The sequence below is a fragment of the Dipodomys merriami genome, unplaced genomic scaffold (genome assembly GCF_024711535.1).
Source record: "Dipodomys merriami isolate MVZ:Mamm:240054 unplaced genomic scaffold, mDipMer1.0.p SCAF_57, whole genome shotgun sequence".
NCBI classification, from domain to species: domain Eukaryota; kingdom Metazoa; phylum Chordata; class Mammalia; order Rodentia; family Heteromyidae; genus Dipodomys; species Dipodomys merriami.
In genome coordinates, this window is record NW_027206146.1 from 8,841,592 (window position 1) to 8,854,828 (window position 13,237).

Genomic DNA, 13,237 nt, shown 5'->3' on the forward strand with positions numbered 1-13,237 from the left:
GCCGGATTGTGCCAAGATCCTGAGGTCTGGAGGCCGAGAGGGGATTTCCACGCAGAGGGGACAAGAGCCTCTGTTTTAGAGAAGTAAGTGCAAGGTTAAGGCTGAGTTCAGCCTCAAACCCCAGTTTCTCACACACAGAGGCCCCTCACCCCCAGCCTGTATCACCGCCCAGCACCCCAGCTCTCCAATGTACACCCCGTATCACACAAGGACCAGTACTGTGTCCAGCATCTGCATTCACACCTTCACTGAATCTTCCTCTTCCTCAGGGCTTGGGAAGTATTGTCTTTGTGCAAAAGAGGAAACTGAAACATGGGGTGGTAAGTCACTTAAGTCTGAGTCAGACAGACCCCAGACCTCTCCTCTTCCTTTTGAAACAGAACTGCATCTCATCTGGGTAGCTGCTTCTGAGATCAAACTACATTTCCCAGCATGCTTGGTGTCAGGCAGCACCATGTGACCCGGATGTGGGGCAAACACACCCCAAGCACCCAGAGATATTTATTTATTTCTTCAAGTGCCCAGCATGGGGCTTGAACTCAGGGCTCATGCCCTGTGTGTGAGCTCTTTTGTTTTTGTTCCTCTACCACTTGAACCACACACAGCTCCACTTCTGGCTTTTTGGTGGTTCATTGGAGATAAGAGTCTCAGGGACTTTCCTGCCTAGGCTGGCTTTGAACCATGATCCTAGGCCTTCTGAGTAGCTGGGATTACAGGTGTGAGCCAGATGCACCCCGTTGTGCCAGACTTTCTTACAAGATCCCCCATTGAGCCTGGTGTATGGTACAAAAATAGTTTATTACAAAAGATATCAAACCAAAATGCCTAATAATTTACATCGTCCTCCTTCCTCAGACCTGGGAGAGGACAAGGGGAGCCCTTGCTCCCTGGTTTGTTTCCCCTGTTCTAGAAGGGGCTGTGATGGGCGCCAGACAGGTAGCAGGTGCCTGAGAATGAAGGGGTGAAGTCCTTGGGGCGGGGAGGATATGGGGTGATATCTGCACAGAAGATGGGGTTCAGGGTGGACATGACATGTGCACTGGTGCAAATCTTGTTCCCAAAGATGGGGGACAGAGTGAGATCTTCACAGTTTACAGAAGTGTTTGCCGCTTTGCGGGGGGGCGGGGGCTCCTCACAAGTCCGGATCTGCCCCCCCATCCCTCTCAGCTGCCTCCTGGGGCTGGTGAGGGGGGCACGGGCCGGCCAGGGCCTCGAAGGACCCCAGGGAAGGACAAGAAGGTAGGTGGAGATGGAGGAGGAAAGAAGAAGTTGTGGGGAGCCAGAGGGAATCCAGGGATGTCCTTGGGGGGAGACTGGGAGGGCGAGGAGGATGGCGATGCAGACGGGAGACCTGTGGAGGGAGAGAGAGGTGGGGAGGTTGAGGGCGGGCTGAGGCCACAATGGGGTTCGGGGGGGAGCAGGCGGGCTCTCACCATTGGAGCTGAGGCGGCTGCTGCTCTCTGGGGAGGCGGTGACACTGCGCTCGGGGGATGGCTCCTGCTGGGACCCAGAGGCAGCCCGGGTGGCCTTCCCCCTGAGGATATCGATGACCTGGGGTAGATGGATGGGTCAGCGGACGCGGCATGCAGGGGAGGGCCGCTTCTCAGCAGGTGAAGGTAGACAGGCATTTCTGTGTGTGTGTGTGTGTGTGTGTGTGTGTGTGTGTGTGTTGGCACTGGGGCTTGAACTCAGGGCCTTGTACTCTTTTTTTTTTTTGCCAGTCGTGGACCTGAACTCAGGGCCTGGGTGCTGTCCCTCAGCTTTTCAGCTCAAGGCTAGCACTCTACCACTTGAGCCACAGCGCCACTTCCGGCTTTTTCTGTTTAGGTGGTGCTGAGGAATCGAACCCAGGGCCTCATGCATGCGAGGCAAGCACTCTACCACTGAGCCACCTTCCCAGCCCAGGGCCTTGTACTCTTGCTTGGCTTTTCTAACTCCATGCTGGTACTCTAGCACTTGAGCTCTTCCTCTTTCTATTTTCTTTTTTTGGTGCCAGTGCTGGGGCTTGAACTCAAGGCCCCACGTGCTGTTGCTGAGGGGTTTGGTTTTGCTCAGGGCTAGCTAATGTTCTACCACTTAAGCCATACCTCCACTTCTGGCTTATTTGGAGATAAGAGGCTCAGCGAGCATCGGGCAGGTGGCTCACACCTGTCATCTTAGTGACTCAGGAGGCTGAGATCTGAAGACCATGTTTTGAAGCCAGCCTGGGCAGAAAAGACCCTGTGAGACTCTTATCTCCAATGAACCACTCAAAAACTGGAAGTGGCACTGCGGCTCAAGCGGTAGAGTGCTAGCCTTGAGCATAGAGAGGCTCAGAGACAGCGCCCAGGCCCTGAGTTCAAACCCCCCCTCCCCCAAAGTCTCATAGTCCTTCTTGCCCAGGCTGGCTTCCAACCATGAGCCTCAGATCTCAGCTTCCCGAGTACCTGGGATGACAGGCATGACCCCCGGTGCCTGACTGTATTATACTATTTTCACCCGTGCATGTAATGTACTTGGATCATATTCACCTCCCCTACCCTCTCTTATCTTTCTTCCTGCCTCAGTTTCCCCATCTCTAGGTCTCACATCGCGCTTCCCCTTCCACTCCCCCCCCCCCCATGCTCTGTTGCTAGGTCACTGGTCAGCAGCCCGCAGACACCCCCCCCTGCCCCCTGCCCCCGGGGCGCGCTGCCCAGGCCGGGCCCACCCCGCCCGTGCGCCGCGATCCGGACCCCCGGCGCCCCCCACCCCAGGCGCCCCGGCTCACCCGGCGGCTGCGCGCCACCATGAGCGGTGTGTCGTTGTGACAGTTCTTGAGGCCGCTGTCGGCTCCGCTGCGGACCAGCGTGCGCACCAGCGGCAGGAGCCCGCGGCCGGACGCCGAGTGCAGAGCCGAGCTGCCGGAGTACATCTGCGCATTCACGTTGGCGCCGTGCTGCGGGCGGGGTGGGGCCAGAGTGAGGGGCTTGGGAAGAGCTGTGGGGCTGGGGTCCGCATCACATCTGCCACTAGGCTTGGAGCAGGGCCAGATCAGGATTAGGATGTGTGTGTGTCTTAGAAAGACGGAAGCTATGTTGGGCCGAGTAATAGCACTCGTCTGTGATCCCAGCATTCGGGAGGCTGAGGCAGGAGGATCGCCAGTTTGAGGCCAGCCTCGAATGACTCGGCAAGATCCTTTCTCAAATAAAGGTACCAGAGCTGGCGGCTCAAACTTGTCATCCTAGCCACTCAGGAGGTTGAGATCGAAGTTCAAAGCCAGCCCCTATGAGCTAACCACCAAAAAACTGGAAGTGGAGGTGAGGCTCAAGCGGTAGAGCTAAGGAACAGAGCTCTGAGTTCAAGCTCCAGGACCGGCACACACACAGACACACACACACACAGGGACCAGAACTAGATAGGGTGGTTTGTGTAGGTAGGGAAGGGGTCAGAAGGGATCACGGGCCGGACGCTGGTGGCTCACACCTATAATCCTAGCAACTCAGGAGGCTGAGATCTGAGGATCGCGGTTGAAAGCCAGCCCGGGCAGAAGAGACCATGAGACTCCTATCTCCAATAAACCACCAGAAAACCAGAAGTGGCGCTGTAGCTCAAGTGGTAGAGCACTTGCCTTGAGCTGAAGAGCTGAGGGACAGCGCCCAGGCCCAGAGTTCAAGCCCCATGACCGACCAAAAAAAAAAAGAAGGAATCACGGATGGAGTCGGGGCAGAAGGCCAGCGCGGGGCCAGCGCGGGGCCATCGCGGGGCGGGGCGTGGCCTTGGAAGGGACGGAGGATGAACCGCAGGGGCTCCCGGCCAAGTTGGCAGCAGAGAGAGAATGAAATCGGACTCCTAGCATGAGACCAAGCTGGATGTGGAAGCAGGGCTGGGGGGAGGAGGGAGGAGAGGAAGAGGGGGGGTCCGGATGACAGCTGCGTGGGCGTCAGAGGGGGTTGGGGAGGAGCCAAGGGCCGGGGCCGCACCCACCTGCAGCAGCAGCTGCACCATGCTCAGGGTGTTGTTTTCCACCGCGTGGATGAGCGGGGAGCGGCCGCTCTTAATGTCCTGCGGCGGGAGGAGAGGTCTTGGAATCCACACTGGATGCAAAACTCCCCTGGGCATCCAGAGGCTGAATCCAGGGCGAATCCCATTGGCTACTCTAATCCCCGCCCCTCGAGGGCGTGTCTCCTTAGGACCGCGCCCTTTGCCACGCCCCATCACCACTACCCACAGTTCAGTCCAGCCTGGATTCCATTGGGCATTCCAAGCTCCACTCACTAGGCGTGCTTCCCTACGGGCCACGCCCCACTAGGATCTCATTGGATGCTCCAAGCTCCGCCCATCAAGGCGGTGCTCAACAGCCCCGCCTCTGGCCTGGATCCCATTGGATACTCCAAGCCCTGCCCACCGAGGCGAGCTTCCCCACCAACCCCGCCTCTGGCCACGCCCCACTATGATGACTTATCACAAGGCTGGGATCCCATTAGACAATCCAAGCCCCACCCACAGGCGCGCTGCTACGCCGACCACGCCCACCCGGCCCCGCCCCCACGCGTGGGCCACGCCCCCTCCCTGCTCACCACTGCATCAATGTCGGCCCCGCGCTCCAGCAAAAGCAGCACCGTCTCTGGGCAACCGGTGTTCACCGCCACGTGCAGGGCGGTGAGCCCTGGGGGAGGAGGAGCCGCGGTCAAGCCCGGTCCCGCGGTGTCAGGACCGCCCGCCCCACCCCAGGCCGCAAGTGCGGGACTCACCGTCGTAATTGCGGGCCTCCAGGTCCACCGTGCCCGGGGCCGCGCTGTCCAGCAGGGCCCGCAGGCAGGTGGGGCTGCGGTGCTCGCACGCTAGGTGGGCTGCCGTCTGGCCATGGCGATCCAGCGCCATGGGGCTGGCCCCGGCGGTCACCAGGAGCTGGACGACGGTGGGTAATGTGGTAATGACAGCCAAGTGGAGCGGCGTCTGCGGGAGGGTGATTGTGAGGGGCTGGTGTCCTGCACCCCAACCCTGCCTGGGGGCGTGGGGGGGGAAGAGAGGGGGGGAAGCCACTTCCTCACATTTAAGGACCAGGGCCCAAGCTGGGCGCTGGTGGCTCACCTAGCTACTCTGGAGGCTGAGACCTGGAGGATCCAGGCTCTTCTAAGTCAACCTGGTCAGGAAAGCCTTCGAGATGCTTGGAGGCATGGGCCAAACGGTAGAGCACCAGTGAGAGGGCAAGGCCATAGGGAAGCCAGAGTCTGTGGACTGTTTTTGTTTTTAAACTAGGGGAATGAGTCCTTGAACTCATGGCCTCCATCTTGGGCTTGGCTTTTTATGCTCAAAGCTGGACTTCTGCCGCTTGAGCCACAGCCTCTGTTTCTGAAGGCAGATTCTCGGGTACCACCCACTAGGCCCTCAAGTCCAGCTCCCTCCAGCCCACCTCACCTGGCGAAGGTGGTTGTAGACATCAAGCTCCTGGCCTCCATGCTGGAAAAGTCTGATCAGCCGGTGCACAGCTGGAAGATTCTCCTGGGCCACGGCGATGTGGAGAGGCCTGAAGGACAGGGCAGGGACCACCACAGATATTAGCGGTCCCCCCCCCCCACACACCATGGTGGCAGAATTAACACTGATGAGCCCTGGGGTGCTTGGGAAGCCTACCTCTGCAGGCCTTTGCTCTGGTATAGCCACCTTTGCAGCCTTCTAGAACATTCCAATCTCCCCTTCCTCCTTACTACACCCTTCTCTGCCAGCTGGGGACAGAAAGAGCAGGTAAAAGGACCCTTTCACAGTGTGCCCCAGGGCCTTTGCACTGGCTGTCTCCTATGCTTAGGTCTCCTGATATAGTTGTAGCTGCACCAGGGCCAGGTTTGCCTCACTGCCCAGTCTCTGGTGGGCAGTTGATGTTCTGCCGGTGCTGAGTGGCCAAGCTCCCACCCCACAATCTCTGGGCCAAGCTCTTCTCCTATTGTAAATTGTGGGAGGGCAGGAGCCTCAAGCTCTCTGATAGCTGATTTAAGTCTATTCTCCAATTGAACTCATGCTATCTGCACAGAACTGGGATGTGGGGGTATCACTGCTCTGGAACAGGGAGTCTAGATTGAAGGACTTTTCTTTTTTTTCTTTTTTTTTTTTGGGTCCAGTCGTGGGGCTTGAACTCTGGGCCTGGGCACTGTCCTTCAGCTCTTCAGCTCAAGGCTAGGGCTCTATCACTTGAGCCACAGCGCCACTTCCGGCTTTTTGCTTATGTGGTGCTGAGGAATGGAACCCAGGGCCTCAGGCATGCAAGGCAAGCACTCTACCACTGAGCCACCTTCCCAGCCCCAGGACTTTTCTTTTTTCCTTAATTGGCAGTACTACGATTTGAATTTAATGCTTCACAAGTGCTAGGTGGGTGGCCTACCCCTAGAGCCATACCCATAATCCTTTCTGCTTTAGCTACTTGTAGATGGGGTGTCCCAATTTTTGCCTGGGCTAATCTGGACTGCGATCTTCCTACTTATGCCTTCAACAGCAGGGATGACGGGCAGGCTTCACCATCCTCAGCTCTTTTGTTGACATAGGATTATGCTCAAGTTGACCTCAAAGCCTGATCTTCCTCATCTGTAGCTCTGGACTAGCTTGGATTACACGTGGCAGCCACTGCATCTGGCCTTAAAGTAGACATTCTCCTAGCTTCTGGGGTCATGGGCTGTCAAATAAGCTGAGGGGAAGAGAGCTGATGGACCGATGGACCGATGAGAGCAGGAACTGATCAGCTCTCAGATGGCTCCAGCCTCCTGACTCAAGGCCAAAGGACACCCCAACTTCTATATTGTCTGGGGATGAGAGGGTGGAGGATGGGAGCGGGGAGGGAAGGCCAGCTGCCCAGACCTGCTTTCTTCTCCCTTGTAGACTGCTGACTGTTGGGAGCCAGACTCTCAGTGAGCCCTCACTTTCCAAGGTACCCCAATCTGGGGATGGGGTGTTAGAGAGGGGGGACAGAGCGCAGCACCCCAATGCCTTGCCAAGACTTTGACTCCTAACTATGTAATAGGAGCTAGCGTCCCAGCTGATTCTGAGGAGGGGTGGAGGGAAATCCTGGGGTGTCTCCCATGAGGGAGGGGCTTGGAGGGGACAAGATCCACTTGCAAACACCCCTACAGTGCCATCTAGGGCCAAATCACATGACTCGATGAGCCCCCCCCCTTTCCCTTCTCCCCTGGTGAAACACCGCAGCAGGCCACATGCCAGGACAGATTAAGCAGGTGACTCTCAAAGCCAACCCGATTTAAATAGAGAATGTTGGGGTGGGTCTGGCCCTGGGCCAGGGCGCCCCCCCCCCCCAGCCCCCACTACCTCCCCCTGAATCTCCCTGGATTCTAGCCTAGGTCCCTCCCCGGGCGGGGTTAAGCCAGGGCAGTGCAGTGAAGGATTTCAGAGAAACCCAGCCGGCGCGAGTTCCCATAAACGCGAGGGCTGCAGGGGTGGGGCGGGGCTGGAGGAAGTGGGGAGGGAGGGGAGGCCCAGCCCTGGACTTCCAGTAACAGCCGGCCGGGCGGGGCTGCGCTTCCTGCTCCCGGGGGAGGGAAGCTGGTCCCTTGGGGGATCTACCCTGACACCCCCACCTTACAACCCCAATTTCCACCTTCAAACTAGGATGGGTGTGTATGTGTGTGTGAAGAAAAAAGGGCTCAGAGTTCTCCACCCTGGGTGGGGTGGGTGGGAGGAGATGGACACCACCGCCCCCCACCCTCAACTGAGCCCCACAGTCTCTGGGTATCACTGTGTGAGATTTATGGTGTTTTGTGAGGCCCAGGTACTGAGTTCAAGGTTCTGCAAAGGAATGGAGCTGGCTTCTTCCCCTAAGGCTTTTGTGGAGCCAGGTCCTGCAGCTGGTCCCTTCTCCTGTTCCCCAGAATACGTACAGCACCCCAACTCAGAGTCATGGGCCTCATCTCTTGAAGACTTCAGTTTCTAATTCTCCTGTCCCTAATTTCTTTGGGATCAAGCTTCCTACACCTCCACCTCTCCACAACCCTCTGTCTGTCTGTCTGTCTCTCTGTGTCTCTGTCTCTGTCTTTTCTCTGTCTGTCTCTCTGTCTCTTTCTCTCTCTTTTTTTTTTTTTTTTGTCAGTCGTGGGGCCTGAACTCTGGGCCTGGACGCTGTCCCTCAGCTCTTCAGCTCAAGGCTAGCGCTCTACCACTTGAGCCACAGTGCCACTTCCGGCTTTTTTCTTTATGTGGTGCTGAGGAATCGAACCCAGGGCCTCAAGCATGCAAGGCAAGCACTCTACCACTGAGCCACCTTCCCAGCCCTGTCCCTCTCTCTCTTTTGTCCCTGGGTTTGAATTCAAGACCCAGCTGCTGTCCCTGAGCTTTTCTGCTCATGGCTGGCCCTCTACCACTTGAACCATAGCTCCACTTCTGGCTCATTTTGGCAGTTCCTTGGAGAGAAGAGTCTCATGGACTTTCCTGCCCTGACTGGCTTTGAACTACCATCCACAGATCTCAGCCTCCTGAGTAGCTGGGATTACAGGCGTGAACCACTGGCATGGCTCTGGCTCTCTTAATAAGGACTCTGAAGTGCAGCCTGTAGAACTTTGCTTTGTTTTGGGGAGTCAGACTTAGCAGCCCTCCCTGTGTGAAGCAGGGCTGGTGGCTGTCCTTTCCGGTAAAGTCTGGGCCCCAGTAGAAGGGGTTAAGGTTGGAGGGAGTTGGGGAGGGAGGGTGCTGGGGTGAGCAGCTGGCTGCGGTCAAGTTCCCCCAGAAGGGATTTCCCCGGCAGGCAGCTGAGACACAAGTGTTTGTGTTGGGGTGGGGGGAGGGAAGGGGGGGCGACAGGGAACAGAGCAAGAAGGCTGAGGGCCTGCACCCTGCTTCCAAGACAACTGACCAGTCCCTCCTGAGGCTGACCCGGAGCGACACCTGCTTCATAAGAGCCCAGTGGAGGCATCCAGAACTACAGCTCTGTGTGTGCGTGCGTGCGTGCGCGCGTGTGTGTGTGTGTGTGTGTGTGTGTGTGTGTGTGTGTGTGTGTGTGTGTGTGTGTGTGTGTGTGTGTGTGTATGTGCGCACGCCTCAGTCCTGGGACTTGAACTCAGGGCCTGGATGCTGTTCCTTAGCGTTTTCTGCTCAAGGTTAGTGGATTTCTGATGGTTCACTGGAGATAAGGGTCTCAGGGACTTTCCTACCCTAGGCTGGCTTTGAATTTCAATCCTCAGATCTCAGCCTTCCAAACAGCCTGGATTACAGGCGTGTGCCACAGGTGCCTGACCCACCGGCAAGTTCAAGCTTTTAGACAACTACCTTTCTCCAACTGCTACCTGGGGCTCCTCTGTCTCAGTGCGCAATGTCAAGTATTGAGCACCGACTGCCTATGCTAGGCTCTGATCTGCTGAATTCGAATTATGAGAAGTGCTGGGATGGGGCCCAGTTTGTAAAATGGGAAATTGAGGCTTGGGGCCACAGGATGGTGAGCCCAATGGGTCTCTACGCCTTTCCCTGTGGTTTCGAGTCCCCAACTCAATTCCCATGAAAGGGCATTACAGACATCATTTCAGAGAGGTACACACCCTTAGAGTTCCTGTTTGCATAGAGAGGGAAACTGAGGCATGGTAGGGCAAGAAAGTGGCCAGCCAGGAGTCAAACCCATGTCCAATGAGTGACAATAATCCCCAAGGTGAAAGGCTCTGAGCACCAATTATGCACCAGGCACACAGCTAAACTGTCTCCTGTGCGGAGTTCTAGGTGAGCTCAGAGGCAGCGCCCAGGCTCTGAGTTCATGAGCTCAAGTCTCAAGACCAGTATCTGCGCATGCGTGCACGCACACACACACAAATCAATCAAGATGGTCGCTGTACCTCACGCTTGTAATCCTGGCTGCTCAGGAGGCTGACATCAGGATATCACACTTGGAAGTCAGGCCAGGAGAAAAATTAGTGAGACTCTTTAGTTCCATAATAGCTAGCAAAAAGCGAGGCTGGGGACATGACTCAGGCTGTAGAGCACCAGTGTGAGCGAGCACAGGGCTTTGAGTTCAAATCAGGAAACCAGCAACAAACAAACCCTATAAGGTGATCAAGGAATGTGTGCCTCCTATTTTTCTAAAACAAACAAACAAACATGGGGAGCCAGGGGTATAGCTTAAGAGATTAGAAGGCGTGAAGGCTTGGGTTCGAGAGTCAGGGGGGGAGAGGAGAGAGAGGGCAAGCAAGTACCACTGCCTCAAAAGCAGCTCCAGGAGATACATGTTCTTAGAAGCCCATTTCTCAGAGGAGGAAACTGAGGCTCAGGGGTGGGGACAGGACTGGCCGCTGGGCGGGTGGTAGAGATCTCGGCTTCCCTCCCCCCTTCCCCTGAGCATCACTCACGTATCTCCATCCTCATCTGCTCGGGTGGCCACAGCGATGTCAGCTGCCAGGGGGTGTTCCACAGGACACACCATTGGGTACAAGGGTGCAGGCAGGTTGAGCAGAGGAAAGGGGGACCCCAGAGTCGGGGTGGGATAAAGAGGCAATAATGGTCCTGAAGAAAGGAGGACAGAAAGGGGCTGAGTGAAGCCAGGTTCTGTCTGAGCCTTGGTTCCTACAGTGGGATCTCCCTTCCTCCCAGACCCACTTTCCACTATTACTATTATTATTATGCCCAAGACCGGGACTTGAACTCAGTACCTGCCACTTGAACTCAGTACCTGGCTCACGGAGGTGCTACCAATGGAGCCATGCCTCCAGCCCATCCTGAACTAGGTCCTTAAAGCCCCAAGACCAAGCCAAGTGCTCATCCCAGTCCATAGCCCTCCTCTGAGCCTCCCTGTCCCCCCAACTCTGATTCTGATCATTGTTCTCTGAAGGGACCCAGCGGAGGTCCCCAGGGGCCTGTTTACTCAGGCTTTGTGGGGGGGACACATAACTGAGGAATGAACTAGGTGCTGGGAGGGCATGGAATGAAGGCTCAGTGGGTTGGGGGAGAGAGAAAAGTCCCCCATCTTTCATTGGTCAGGTCAGGGAGAAGGCACCTTTGTCGATCTGCACACACCCATTGTGCAGATAGGAAAAGTAAGGCTCAGGTTCTAGCGAGGGCATAAGAAGAGGAGGCAGGGGCCGGCCTCCTGCTGGGCAGAGGCACAGGCCACTGAGGCAGTAAGAAACTAGGGGCACTAGGGACACTGCCTTGGGCAGTTCTCGGGTCACCCAGTCACCAGGATAAGCTGATCCTGAAAGGGAACCCCCCCACACCCATCTTTAAGTCATAAGGAGATAGTGGCCAGGCATAGTTGGCTCACACCTGTAATCCCAGCTACTTAGGGGGCTGAGAACAAGAGCCAGTAGTGGAGTTGTGGTTCAAGTGGTAGAGCACTAGCCTGGAGCACAAAAAGTGAGGGACAGCACTTAGGCCCTGAGTTCAAACCTCTGTACCAGGGGGAAAAATTTTTAAAAAAATTTAGGGCTGGGAATGTGGCTTAGTGGTAGAATGCTTGCTTAGCATGCATGAAGCCCTGGGTTCCATTCCTCAGTACCACATGCACAGAAAAAGCCAGAAGTGGTGCTGTGGCTCAAGTGGTAGAGTGTTAGCCTTGAGCAAAAAGAAGCTCAGGGACAGTGCCCGGGCCCTGAGTTCGAGCCCCAGGACTGGCAAAAGATAAGTAAATAAAAATAAAGAAGAGAGAATCTGGCTTTCTCTGGCTCCCCTTCCCGTCCATTTGGGTCCCAGTTATGTCCAGAGTCAGCCCTTGGGATCCTAAGGCCTCCCATTCAAAGACTGCTCAACGGGTCTTAAAAAAATTTTTTTTCATGCCAGTCCTGGGCCTGGACCTCAGGGCCTGCATGCTGTCCTTCAACTTTCAAGGCTAGCGCTTTACTGCTTGAGCCACAGCTCCACTTCCGGTTTTCACCTGGCTCATTGGACCTAAGACTCTTACAGACATTCTTGCCTGGGCTGGCTTTGAACTGTGATCCTCAGATCTCAGCCTCCTGAGTTACTGGGATGACAGGCGAGAGTGACAGGTGTCCAGCCCCTGGCTAGTCTTAATACTCTGGACTCCAGTCCCCCTAGCATCTCTGAACTCCTTGGGTCCCCAATGCCCCTGGGAACTCTGAACCTTGTGACCCCCAACAGGAAGTCCTGACCACTGGAGAACACGCACACCTGGGTGCTAGAACACTGGCTCTCCAGCCCCTTGCCGTGTCTAGGTCCTTGAAGCTGTGAGTTTCCAGATATTGGGGTGTGTAGAACCCCAAGTATATCTTCTCCTATGCCGACTCCTCCTGAGAGTTTGCTTCCTGGGACTTTTCACCTCTTAAGACCCCCAATATCTTAGGGAACCCCCATCTCTGATGGGGTAACTGCCTTCACATTATCCGGGTGCCAGGAACCCCAGTTTCTAACCCTATTCATCTGCTTCTCCTGAGCTTGTAATTCCGTGTTTCTGGATGCCAACTTCTGATTCTCCCCCCAAATTTCCCTTACGAGAGACCCCCCTGGGGCTCTATTCCCGGGATCCCCTCCACCCCCCAGTGCCTTGGGACCCAAGTCACTGCTCCCTGGCTCCCAGATCTTCTTGTTCCTGTGTCCCTGGAACCTCGACCTCCACTCTCCCCAGAGCCCCGTTTCTTTGCGCCCCGGGTTCTGTCTCTGGTCTCGGCAGGCAGTGGTTTCCAATCCCCCCACCCCATCCCCAGCCCGCGGAGGGGGGGGGCGGCACTCACCCGGGTAGTAAAGCGCCTCCGGCCTGGCCAGCCCGTGGGGGACCCCGGGGACCCCCAGCGCGTCGCAGCCTCCACGCAGGGGGTCGGCGGGGACCCCGGGGGCGGCGGTGCCTCGGGGGGCGGCGCGCTCCGGGGAGGGCGCGCGGTAGGGGCGCTTGCGGAGCGGCAGCGCGGCCCCGGGGGTCCTGGGGGTCCCGGGGGCCTTGGGGCGGGTGCGCAGGTCCACGGGCCCCTCGTCCATGGCCCCCGCGGGGCATCGGGGCATGGGGCGGCCCGACACGGCCGGCCGGAGCGCGGCCGGGGAGGCGGGATCGCGGGGCGCAGGGACTTCCCCCCCGCCGCCCGCGGAGCCGAAGGGACTTTTGTCGGCCGGGGCGGTGCCGCCCGCCTCCCCGCCCCCCGGGCCACCCCGCCGGCCCCAGGGGTTTCCTGGACCCGCGCCGCCCCGCCGCGCCCGCGGGGGCGGGGTCTGCGTCGCGGGCCATTCATTACCTGCGCGGCCTCCCCGGTGGCCAGGTTCGAATCTGCCTTCCTCCTTCCGGGCTGGGTGACCTTGAAGCGGACATCAGCCCTCTCGGAGCCGCTTCCTCCTTTCTGGGGGGGGGGGTACGAGGACA

At 57.4% G+C, this 13,237-nt stretch overlaps 1 protein-coding gene across 1 annotated transcript; it reads right to left on the reverse strand.

Annotated features, from left to right (window-relative positions):
* Window positions 1-779: 779 nt before the first annotated feature.
* Window positions 780-12,966, reverse strand: Bcl3 (BCL3 transcription coactivator). Its single transcript, XM_070001214.1, has 9 exons — window positions 12,621-12,966; window positions 10,287-10,440; window positions 5,380-5,488; window positions 4,713-4,917; window positions 4,539-4,627; window positions 3,946-4,023; window positions 2,750-2,917; window positions 1,434-1,551; window positions 780-1,351 (listed from the first exon to the last, which is right to left on the reverse strand). The coding sequence occupies exons 1-9, from the start codon at window positions 12,883-12,885 to the stop codon at window positions 1,164-1,166; spliced, it is 1,374 nt and encodes a 457-aa protein (XP_069857315.1). The 5' UTR covers window positions 12,886-12,966; the 3' UTR covers window positions 780-1,163.
* Between the last annotated feature and the right edge of the window lie 271 nt (window positions 12,967-13,237).

Bases quoted from the DNA above. Each gene is read 5' to 3' on its own strand.
- Bcl3 (XM_070001214.1), bottom strand. From the start codon at position 12,885: ATGCCCCGATGCCCCGCGGGGGCCATGGACGAGGGGCCCGTGGACCTG. The intron at 5,489-10,286 runs GTGAGTGATGCT...CCTGTCCTTCAG, and splicing joins GCAGATGAGGATGGAGATAC to GCCTCTCCACATCGCCGTGG. The intron at 4,024-4,538 runs GTGAGCAGGGAG...CTCCCGCCGCAG, and splicing joins GGGCCGACATTGATGCAGTG to GACATTAAGAGCGGCCGCTC.